At 41.7% G+C, this 12,743-nt stretch overlaps 1 protein-coding gene across 4 annotated transcripts in view; it reads left to right on the forward strand.

The window, feature by feature from the left end:
* Positions 1-656: 656 nt before the first annotated feature.
* LOC106584009 (myomegalin) overlaps positions 657-12,743 on the forward strand; it is a 116,449-nt gene continuing 104,362 nt past the window's right edge. For 2 of the 4 annotated variants that reach the window (XM_014168750.2, XM_014168753.2), the window contains exons 1-2: positions 657-947; positions 8,509-8,561. In XM_014168750.2, the coding sequence (XP_014024225.2) occupies positions 904-947; positions 8,509-8,561 (97 nt within the window). In that variant the 5' untranslated portion in view covers positions 657-903. Of the gene's footprint in view, positions 948-6,250; positions 6,767-8,508; positions 8,562-10,890; positions 11,008-12,743 lie in introns of those variants that run through there. The other 2 variants (XM_014168752.2, XM_014168754.2) reach the window with 2 other exon arrangements.

Genomic DNA, 12,743 nt, shown 5'->3' on the forward strand with positions numbered 1-12,743 from the left:
CCGGACTATCTGCAATGACCCTTTTTGCACAAACTAATTTTACTCATCACATACGCTGCTGCTACTGTTTTATTGTCTATCCTGTTGCCTAGTCACTTTAATCCTACCTACATGTACATATCTACCTCAATTACCTCATAGGCCTACCCCTGCACATCGACTCGGTATTGGTGCCCCATGTATATAACCAAGTTATTATTAATCATTGTGTATTTATTCCATTCCTCATGTTCTTATTTTTCTATTATTTCTCTTTTTTTCCTCTGCATTGTTGGGAAGGACCAGCCAGTAAGCATTTCATTGTTAGTCTACACCTGTTGTTTACGAAGCATGATAAAAAATACGATTTGATTTGAGTCTGTGAATGCAAAGGTAGGCATAGGAACACTGAGCAGAGCAGTAAAAGCTTATAGACTAACATTAATTTAGGAACATAGCCATACATTAGGCCTAGTACGAAATCCATGTTTGTCAAATGTAAAGGTAGATCTGTTATTATAACATTTAATTCATAGAACTAGTAAAAAGTAATATCATTTGAAAACATGTGATCCTTTTTTGCACTCTCATGGATGAGTCTTTGTCATGCGCGCAATGGTCCTCGCCCGCGCGCGAATGGACTGGGTCCTGGGTCCGGCTTCCTTTGATCTCGGTGCACGTGCACAGACGAAGTGCATAGTATGACTCATGCGAAATCAGCCAGCATTTATTGGACCGTGGGGGCCACTGGCAGCTACGGATCAATTATAACGAACTGAAAGCATCAGCCGCTTTTGTACAACATTTCGCGGATTCCGTGAGATATTCGGTACCTTGCTTGGAGAGATTCAGTTGGGATGATACAGTATTAATGGTTATTAACAGGAAGATTCCAACGTGAGGATTCCCCCGTGAAAAATCAGTATGGATTGGACAGTGTCAGAAAGCACTTTGAGAGGAATTGAAAGGTAATGTAGGCTATGCCATCTAATCAGTCATTGCAATGCTGTAAATATATGATTGATGATTCAACTGAGCAGATATTCATTGCATTACAAAGTCATCTGTGAGTGCATTGCAATTCGTTTTTTTTCATGCAAAGATGCTCTTTTCAAAATGATACATGTTGGACTCTGAAATGCAGAACAATAATGTTCTCCTAATTTATCAACATTAATATTACATAGAGGATTGTGCCCAATGTGGTTGTGCAAGTTTGGAAGCTACATGAAGAGTGTTTCCTGTTGTAATTATTGACGTTTTGAAGCTGCTAACGATCTCTTGCATTTTTGTCATTACTTTCCTTGTTCAAATCTAAAAGGGTAGCATACACTATATTCCAAATAATGTTGCATTATTATACAGATGCATTGTTGTATAAAAGGAACATTAATATCATTTTGATAGTGGCTTCCCTAAGCCATATATAATTTACTGGCACACTGGGCTAAAACACTCAGGTCATGCTGTTCCGATGGTGAATGTGTATTCACTCTGGTGTTGTCAGTACTAGAGGGGAGGTTTAGGGTCTGTTTGTCTAACCCGTGGCCATTAGATCTCCGATGTACTTTGACCTGGTCTGGCCCCTCTACCAGCTAATCTTGGAACCTAGAACCTGTGTCCTGGCTGGCCCGCACTACTAGCCTATCCACTGCTTGTTCCCCTTGTCTAGGGCCTATATCAGTCAAGAAATCAATTAGTTGATTGGTTGTAGGGTCTATAGGTGATAGCTGTCATCAGACTTCAAAGGAGTATATGTTTCCATTAATGACAAAACTCCCCTCCCCCCACCCATTTTAATTAAACCTGGTTTGAAAACAGATCAGTGGTACTTATTGAACTGCCAAGTTTGCATTTTGACAGTTGGCTAACATTGATGCAAACCTTGTTGTTGTGCACTTGTCATCGTAGCTAGCTCTCACCCATTACAGCTGTATGGAGCGCCACACATTGGAAGTGTTAAAAGCTCTCATTAACAGCTTGTTAAAATGTGACACAAGGAATTAGACAGTAGGCTACATCTCCCCCTCTATCAACACAGGGAAGGTAGCAGTAACAGACCTAGCTGGTTCTAATCAGTAGGCGCTACGCGAGCCATCCCATCGTCTGTTTGTCTGGGCTTCATTCGGTACAGATGGCCAGACACACAGCTGAGCTCAACTCAGAGAAGGATATTATCTACTGTACTCAGATCAGGTGTGTGTGTGTGGGCTTGTAGTAAAACATGTGCTGTGTGTGGGCTTGTAGTAAAAAGTTTGTGTGCTGCTAACGATGCTTGATGGCAACATATTGGTACTGCACTGTCTGACTCCAGCACATATAAATAACATAACCTCATTCTGTTTATATGGTCCAGACCAGAGCCATATATGCAATAGTATTATGGGATTGGTCCAGACTGTCATTTCTCATGGCAGTGTCACTCTGAATCCACACTTATTAGCTTCTTGAATAGGAAGTTGTTCTTTTTCTGGAAACTTTTGGTGACTCAAGGTTTTCTGTCTGTCAGTGGGCTGCTGTCATAGCAGCTGGTTCAGAGCAGCTGTTTAAACACAGTAGGAGAGGTGTTGGGGAAGAGGGAGGGGGAAGGAAATAATGGGGGAGGAAGAGAGGGAGGGGAGGGGGTTAAGTGGTCAGGGTAATTACAGTGTCCTTGTTGTCGTAGAGCCAGACCAATACATTGCTCCCTCTCTCTCTTTCTCTCTCCTTAGATTTCTTTATTTCTCTCTCGATCTCTCTCTCGCTCTCTCTTTCTCTTACGACAGATCATAGGTTGACTTGCACTATTCGAACTTTCTCAGTGCAATGACTGATCAGTCATTTTGGTCAGTCATTCTGATCAGTCATTTTGAACCGATGTTGGTTCAATAAATCATGATATCATGTCTCTGAGAATTAACCAAAGGTCAGTAGTGGTTTTTCACACCTTACCTCTTGTCCTGAATTGACCTGACCTGGTATTGGATACTCTTCTCAGAGCTATGTGTGAGATTCCCCATGGCCAGCAGAAACACTGCAGGCAGGGAGTGTAACCATGATTGGGATGAAATCAATAGTGATGGTGATGATGATGATGACAATGTCTGCAACGCAACGGCGATCTAACATCACGAAAGGAGAGAAAGAGTTGAAGGAAGGGGGAAAAACCACAAGACACATGAAATCATATACACAGTGAGTTGTTTTGATGGTTACATAACATGATAACAGCCCAGCACAAAAACAGTGCAAATAAATCACAATGTTCTCCTCCTCCTCCCCTGTACAGACATGCAGTGCAGCAGGGGCATAGCTATCTGGAGCCTGCCCAAGCTGCATGTGGGAGCCTCCTCTCTTCTCTCCCTGTTCCACACTGGTTAGACTTGTGGAATGTCAGACAGGTATGTGAGTTAGAGAGGGCAGATGCGTCAGAGGGGAGGGGGGGAGAGAGACAGACATACAAAGAGAGATAGATAAGGAGAGGATAGAGGGTGGATGAGGGGGGTGAGTGAGAGAGAGAGAGAGAATATTCATAATATGCATAATCTAATTGACTGCTCCCCGCATATAGCTATTCCACTGACCACACCCTGATGTTTTTATAAAATTTCAATGGAATGGCATAAACCCAGTGTAATGAACCCCTTTGTCTTCTCAACGGTTTTATCAGTATAGCGTGCTTAGGTGACAGTCATAGCTTCTCTTAGCCCGATGACAAAAGACATGATAAAAGGTCAAGAATAAATTGCTGGTTTTTCCACCTGTATTACGTAAGGTATTTTTAGTGAAAGGTTTCTTTAGAGCGACACCAAAGATATGAAACCTTGTCTGTGCCTAACTTGCAGTGAACCATCCAGCGCTCACTGTTTTCAGTTGGAGAGGAGATCATTTGCTGATCCCCTGTTTTACCTGCGGCCTCTCTGAACCTGTCTTGTTTCATACACACACACATACATACATACAGTGGCTTGCGAAAGTATTCACCCCCTTGGCATTTTTCCTATTTTGTTGCCTTACAACCTGTATTTAAAATGACATTTTGGGGGGTTTGTATCATTTGATTTACACAACATGCCTACCACTTTGAAGATGCAAAAATGTTTTTTTTATTGTGAAACAAACAAGAAATAAGATTTTTTTTTTAAAACTTCAGTGTGCATAACTATTCACCCCCCCCCCCCAAAGGCAATACTTTGTAGAGCCACTTTTTGCAGCAATTACAGATGCAAGTCTCTTGGGGTATGTCTCTATAAGTTTGGCACATCTAGCCACTGGGATTTTTGCCCATTCTTCAAAGCAAAACTGCTCCAGCTCCTACAAGTTGGATGGGTTCTGCTGGTGTCCAGCAATCTTTAAGTCATACCACAGATTCTCAATTGGATTTGACTAGGCCATTCCAAAACATTTCGATGTTTACCCTTAAACCACTCGAGTGTTACTTTAGCAGTATGCTCATGGTCATTGTCCTGCTGGAAGGTGAACCTCTGTCCCAGTCTTAAATCTCTGGAAGAGGGAAACAGGTTTCGCTCAAGAATTTCCCTGTATTTAGTGCCATCCATCATTCCTTAAATTCTGACCAGTTTCCCAGTCCCTGCCGATGAAAAACATCCCCACAGCATGATGCTGCCACCACCATGCTTCACTGTGGGGATGGTGTTCTTGGGGTGATGAGAGGTATTGGGTTTGCGCCAGACATAGCATTTTCCTTGATGGCCAAAAAGCTCAATTTTAGTCTCATCTGACCAGAGTACCTTCTTCCATATGTTTGGGGAGTCTCCCACTTGCCTTTTGGCAAACACCAAACGTGTTTGCTTATTATTTTTCTTTAAGCAATGGCTTTTTTTCTGGCCACTCTTCCGTAAAACCTAGCTCTGTGGAGTGTACGGCTTAAAGTGGTCCTATGGACAGGTACTCGAATCTCCGCTGTGGAGCTTTGCAGCTCCTTCAGGGTTATCTTTGGTCTCTTTGTTGTCTCTCTGATTAATGCCCTCCTTGCCTGGTCCATGAGTTTTGGTGGGCGGCCCTCTCTTGGTAGGTTTGTTGTGGTGCCATATTCTTTCCATTTTTTAATAATAGATTTAGTGGTGCTCTGTAGGATGTTCAAAGTTTTGGATATTGTTTTATAACCCAACCCTGATCTGTACTTCTCCACAACCTTGTCCCTGACCTGTTTGGAGAGCTCCTTGGTCTTCATGGTGCCACTTGCTTAGTGGTGTTGCAGACTCTGGGGCCTTTTAGAACAGGTGAATATATATACTCAGATCATGTGACACTTAAATTACAAACAGGTGGACTTTATTTAACTAATTATGTACCTTCTGAAGGTAATTGGTTGAACCAGATCTTATTTAGGGGCTTCATAGCAAAGGGGGTGAATACATATGCATGCACTTATTTTCTGTTATTTTTTACATTTCACTTCACCAATTTGGACTATTTTGTGTATGTCCATTACATGAAACCCAAATAAAAATCAATTTAAATTGCAGGTTGTAATGCACCAAAATATATACATACACACACATACACACTTAGGTGTTTTCTTACTGCTCTGTGCTCTGCTATGGGGTGAATAGGATTGATGGTTTAACTGCATGTTGCTCAAGCAAGAGCTGGAAGGCCCTGGATGTGTGTATGCACAGTACTACACACACACACACACACACACACACACACACACACACACACACACACACACACACACACACGTTATGTTCTTCTGTTCTCATCAGGACCTAAAATGAATTTACATTCAAGATCTTATTTCCCCTGACCCTAACCTAAACCTAACACCTAAAAAAAATGTACAAACAAATTAGCATTTGTATGTACATGGAAGGTAAAAAAATTCAATACCAAGATACATAAAGAACAAACTCTCAGCTTTAGGCACATACGGCAGATTTAAACGGTGTCAGCATTGACAACTCAGTACTGAACTAACGCCTCTCCCTTTGGGTCAACGTCAACAGCTGAAGGTGGAACAGAGGACAGCAAATGAGAGAATCATATTCCTCACCTTTACCCTAACCATAATTGTAACCCTAACCTAACCCCTAAGTTTAAAATAGCCCTTGTTCTCATGGGGACATGGGAAATTTTCCCACGAGGGAGATTTTAGGTCCCCACAATGATAGAAGAACCATCCCGCGCGCACACACACACACACACACACACACACACACACACACACACACACACACACACACACACACACACACAGACAGTGCCTCATACTGAAGTGCCTGTTTGGTGGGGAGTGTGCTGGAACAGATATGTCTTTCATGCTGAGCCAGAAGCACACACACACTTTACCTCTTCCTCCCTCTCTCCTCCCTCTCTCTTCCTCACTCTATGAGTGTTTGTGTACCTTTGCTCTGGTGCTGTTTACCACTACTCCTCCGTGTGTGTGTGTGTGTGTGTGTGTGTGTGTGTGTGGAGAGGACCTGTGTGTTTCACTGGAATCCTGTCTTTCTCTGGCTGGCCTGCCACGTCAAATGACAGTCTGGAGCCCCGTGTCCTCAGGGAGCTGTGTGGCCGAACAGCCTGGCTGTGGTCTCTATTCTGGAGGTATGGACAGGAACAGGACTGGCTCTTACTGAGGTCTGAGGAGGACAACACTGATCTCAACTGAACTGGAGTAGCCATTGAGGAGATACTACTGCTCTGGAGGAATATTACGGGAAACCCTGCCTCTTGAATCCTGTGGAATCCTCCCAGTGCTTTTTTTAAGTCTGTTTTATTTTGATTTACTGTGAACCGTTGGTTGGTTTGGCCTGGATATGAATGGATTTCTGTACAGGGGCAGGTAAGGTGTTCAATCTGCTGCCGACGATATACACTCCCCTACATATTTATTTGGAGAGTGAAGCTAAAACTTTTAATTTGGCTCATAGAATATTTTTCTGAATACTTCTACATTAATGTGGATGCTACCATGATTACGGATAATCATGATTGAATCGGGAATAATGACGAATGAGAAAGTTACAGAGAATATCCCCCCCCCCCCCCCCCAAATGCTAACCTCTCACCATTACCATTAACAGGGGAGGTTAAATATTTTGAGGTGGTATGATCTTTATGCTTCTAACTTTTTCACTCATCATTATTCACTCATCATTCATGATTATCCGTAATCATGGTAGCATCCACATTAATGTAGAAGTTTTCAATAACATATTCTATTCTTATTTACAATAAGTGACTCGATAATGACACAATTAATTCTTTACCAACAATTTATATTGGGCACAACATAATCCGTAACACAACCAAAAGAAACTGCAAAGGTATCCAACAAGTTTGAAGAGTCACAATCAAATGGGGGGCACTACATACATAAAGTGCGTACATTTTTTTTACGGAAAAACAGATATGTATGAAAATACCCTCAAATAAAAGGTGACATTCTGTACTGTCGCCTCATATAAAACATTTAATCTCAAATCCAAAATGCTGGAGTATAGAGCCAAATAAAAATGTTTAGCTTCACTGTTCAATAGATACGCAGGGGAGTGTACATGTGGACTAGACTGAATAGTCTTACAGTTTGTCTTTGAGCGGTTTGGTGTGCTTCTGTTTGTTTTGAAGGCTTTGTTGCGTTGTGTGTTGATCTAAGGCTATCAATATACTGTATTATGTAATCAAAGTAATCATTCTCATGGGAGAACAGACAACCCCATGTCATCAGGTTTTTTTGGTTAGTCATTAGTCACAACACTGATTGGATGATTCGTTTTATCTACTGGGAAAGTTTGTTCCTATAGGAAGGACTACATTTAATGACAAATAGAAATCCTAGTGGCAGCAATACACATAGGAAAATACCAAATTATATTGATGTAATAATAATGAAATGAAGTATACTCATTATTTTGTTCACCATGTTGATTACTCAGACTTCCCTGTTGGTCCCCATGGCAGGTGCTGATGAGTAAGGGCTTTTTCAATTCAGCTTTGTGGGAAGACCTGCTGTTGTTGTTGTAGTGGCCTGGTGGTCTGTCTGTCTGAATAGTCATTAGGCTTCTTCCACGGTTAGAACTAACACACACACACACACACACACACACTCAGATGCTGCCTATACAGGCCAGCTGTTCCCCCAGGCGCAAGGTTAGGAGAGGGTTTGGCCGGGGGCAGGCCGTCATTGTAAATCAGAATTTGTTCTTAACTGACTTGCCTAGTTAAATAAATAAATAAAAATAGAAGTGTGTGTGTGGTTTGAAAATCAGAAAGTGTAATGTTCAGTATGTGCTTGCTACATGTGTGTGAACACATTCAGCTCAACCCAGTCTCTACTCTCACAGCTCACTGTGTTCCACCTAGTTTAATTGCTAGTGTTATTTCATTAGTAGGGAGTAGGCACAATAGTTTTCCCTGATCACGTGACCCGACTGGGAAATACTTTCTGGCCCTACTCTCAGCTCAAACAGTTTTAGCACTTTTGTAAGCTTTGGATGTGAGTAAAACTATATTCCAATCTATCCGAGGTAATAAAAACCGGATGTTCGATGTTATGTGCGTTTGACAAAAAAAACTCTGTTTCAGGCACTATGCTGGTGATCGGCAGGCCCGTACCAAGAGTATAGGACACATGGCTGGTAAGTGGAGATTCACACTGGCGTTTATCACACGCACACAATATTACATGCACACAATATTACATTCACGTTCTGTGACTGTCTCTCTCTCTCTCTTTCTCTTTCTCTCTCTCTTTCTTGCACTAAAGGGACTTTTCACCCTCTCTTTCTATCCATACAAGGACATGTTTAGACCATACAGCTGTTATTAAAGACACTTAACAAATATTGCCTCTGTGAATTACTCTTGAGTACAAAAAAGTGTTAGAATGTGTTTGGATGTGCCCCCCTTCCAAGTTCCTGTGTGTACACGTTTGGCACAGTGCAGTCGTCAATCAAATGGGTATTGTGTAATTTCTCGTAGCCTGGCCTGGCCTGTGTACCAGCAGTTAAACTTTAGGCCCGGGTCCAGGACATCTTCTGTAGCCTAGCCTACACTCTACACAACGCAAAGCTCTTTAATAACCTGTAATGAGCTCCTACTGCGATTTTAAAGAACTGTCAGAAATTTCAGCTCTGCCAATGGTTCTGTGATTAAGCCCCTCAGGACCTAAACCCGCATCTCCCCACTCATTCTATACCCCCCTCCAAAATCCGCCAAACACCCATTCTCAAGGAACAAATCACACATTATTGTATCCCTGCGTGGTTTTCCTGGGAATGTTCCTGGTATTTAGTCGTTTTAAAGAGAAGTTTGGCATTAGGTCATTTGGAGCAGTTTCAGCTGTAACGGACTGTACCGTGTTGGCTAAGTACTTAACAGGGCCCTGGGGTGATACAGTGCATTCAGAAAGTATTCAGACCCCTTGACTTTTTCCATATTTTGTTACGTTACAGACTTATTCTAAAATGTATTCAATTAAACATGTTCCTCATCAATCAACACACAATACCCTATAATGACAAAGCGAAAACAGGTTGAGACATTTTTGTACATTTATAAAAAATATAACAGAAAAAACGTATTTACATAAGTATTCAGACTCTTTGCTATGAGACTCGAAATTGAGCTCAGGTGCATCTTGTTTCCATTGATCATCCATGAGATGTTTCTACAGTTGATTGGACATGGTTTGGAAAGGCACACTCTTGTCTATATAAGGTCCCACAGTTGACAGTGCATGTCAGAGCAAAAACCAAGCTATGAGGTCCAAGGAATTGTCCATAGACCTCTGAGACAGGATTGTGTCGAGGCATAGATCTGGGGAAGGGTACCAAAATATTTCTAGCAGCATTGAAGGTCCCCAAGAACACAGTGGAAGAAGTTTGGAACCACCATGACTCTTCCTAGAGCTGGCCGCCCGGCCAAACTTAGCAATCGGGGGAGAAGGGCCTTGGTCAGGGAGGTGACTAAGAACCCGATGGTCACTCTGACGGAGCTCCAGAGTACCTCTGTGGAGATGGAAGAACCTTCCAGAAAGACAACCATCTCTGCAGCACTCCACCAATCAGGCCTTTATGGTAGAGGGGCCAGACGAAGACTGTTCCTCAGTAAAAGGCACATGACAGCTAGGGCTGTTACGGTGACCGTACTTCCGCCGCATGATAATAGTCCATTCTAAATCAAAACTAATTTCACACATATATATTATTTAGTATATGTAAAGACAAGATTAAATCAAGAATAGTCTGATGGGTGTCTATATTAGCCTATCACTTGTGAATGATATATTATCACTTGTGAATGATGCCCAGCATAAGGCAAGAAACAGTGCCTTCTTTTATGCAACTTTTTCAAATTATAATTGCACGCCTGATGTAGCCTAGCCCATAGGCCTAAATGTTTTGATGAGATTTGTATCACAGCTAAAGGGGCCACAACTTCTTAAAATGAAGCATAATGATCCGCTTTTCAAAATGGGGGAAGATCATTTTCACCATAAAAATGCACCTTTTTAATAAAAGCATTACATGCATAATCGCATTTGCGTTCACTTTTGAGAATAGTGTTTTCGCATATAGCCTACTGCCGTGTGCGCATTGCGGCGCTTATAATTTGAAAAAATAGCCTAATAGTTCAGCAACATTTTAAGCTAAACATTCTGATCTGTTGCGTCAGGCTCATTGCTTAAAACAGTGTTTCTTTATGCTAGTGGTTGTATTAATTTGGGTCTATCGCATCCCACAACTGTCCTAGACTATGTTTGGAATATTTATTTCTTGCACAGAGAGAAAGAATATAGTAGATTGACATAGGCTAGTGCTTTTGCTGTTCGTTATGCTTACTCATCTTGTTGGCTGACAAAAAGTAAATGTGTCCAATATTTTCAATATGTGCCTCGGAATTGGATAAGGATGCTCGCAGTTGCGTCCTTGATGTGTCTGTTTTCACTTGTAGCCTTCAAGAAAGACCCGATCACGTGACGGAGAGCCATGTGAGTGAGAGGTGCTTCAGCACGTAGCCGGGAGAAGGGAATTATAATGATTATATTCAGCCCAAGTGCACAACGGCCACTAGCTGCAAAAGGTATGGATTTTTTTGGAGGGCTTTACAGCCACACAAAGGGGATGCAGCCAGGAAATTCGAGGCATTATCAAGTGCTTGTCAAATTGTGACTGATGTAGTGTGTACAGCCTGAGTTTAAAAAAACAAAGCAGAGCTCGTGTCTTTCATGCGACTTTTTTCAAATCATCATTAGAGTTGCATCATGCAGCCATAGAATGTATTAAAATCAAAACATATTTGATTGATTTTACATTTGTATCACAACTAAAGTTACGTAAATAAGTATAAAGCAGTACCTGTTTCTTTGTTAACCGCTCAACACCAAGTAGTAGCACGTGCGCACTCCCTAAAATCGTTTGTAGAAAATATCCTTTCTATTTTATTCAGCTATGTTCAATTGTATTCTTCAAACTATAAAATAATATAAAATAATGCCATGGAATTCTAAGCAAATCTTGTCTGCTAAATGAACTAGTGTAGCCCACAGCCATATGGCATAGCCAGATCAGGGCCTAACATGCTATTCTGTTCTTCTAAAATAGACTACATTTTCTTGATGTTTCTTTAGACCTGTCTAAAAAAAATAATGGATTTATTGTGATGGTGTAGGCTATATTACATGGATTTATTCAACTTTTTAAAATGTACATGTCCTTAATGTGGGGAAGCCAGGAGATGCTAAGTGTGTTTATGTTAATTAACAGTCAATTACCGTTATTTGCATCGGCTGACAAAATGTCATGACCGCTACAGCCCTAATGACAGCCCGCTTGGAGTTTACCAAAAGGTACCTAAAGGACTCTCAGACCATGAGAAACAAGATTCTCTGGTCTGATGAAACCAAGATTGAACTCTTTGGCCTGAATGCCAAGCATCACGTCTGGAGGAAACTGGGCACCATCCCGCCGGTGATGCGTTGTGATGTTAGCATCATGCTGTGGGGATGTTTTTCAGCGGCAGGTACTGGGAGACTAGTCAGGATCGAGGCAAGGATGAATGGAGGAAAGTATAGAGAGATCCTTGATGAAAACCTACTCCAGAGCGCTCAGGACCTCAGACTGGGGTAAAGGTTAACCTTCCAACAGGACAATGACCCTAAGCACACAGCCAAGACAACGCAGGAGTGGCTTTGGGACAAGTCTCTGAATGTCCTTGAGAGGCCCAGCCAGAGCCCGGACTTGAACCCGATCGAACATCTCTGGAGAGACCTGAAAATAGCTGTGCAGCGACGCTCCCCATCCAACCTGACAGAGCTTGAGAGGATCTGCAGAGAAGAATGGGAGAAACTCCCCAAATACAGGTGTGACAAGCGTCATACCCAAGAAGACTCGAGGCTCTAATCGCTGCCAAATGTGCCTCAACAACTGCCTAAAGCATCTGAATACTTATGTAAATGTGATATTTCCATTAATTATTTTTTTATCAGCAAAAGTTTCTAATAAACTAGTCTTTGCTTTGTCATTATGGGGTATCGTGTGTAGATTGATGAGAAAAAAATTGTATTTAATCAATTTCAGAATAAGGCTGTAATGTAACAAAATGTGGAAAAAGTCAAGGGGTCTGAATACTTTCTGAATGCACTATATCTCAAACACTAATTAGGGTTTAATGAGACAACGTAAGTTCCACACCGTTACTAAGGCCGGGATTCAATTAATTGCAGATTGTGACTTTTCAGGATAGCAGCACACGCATGCTGTTGTTTTGCAAATCAATCACACTTCTGCAAAGTGCAAATCAATTCACTTGATCCTGAC

Source organism: Salmo salar, chromosome ssa23 (genome assembly GCF_905237065.1).
Source record: "Salmo salar chromosome ssa23, Ssal_v3.1, whole genome shotgun sequence".
NCBI lineage: Eukaryota > Metazoa > Chordata > Actinopteri > Salmoniformes > Salmonidae > Salmo > Salmo salar.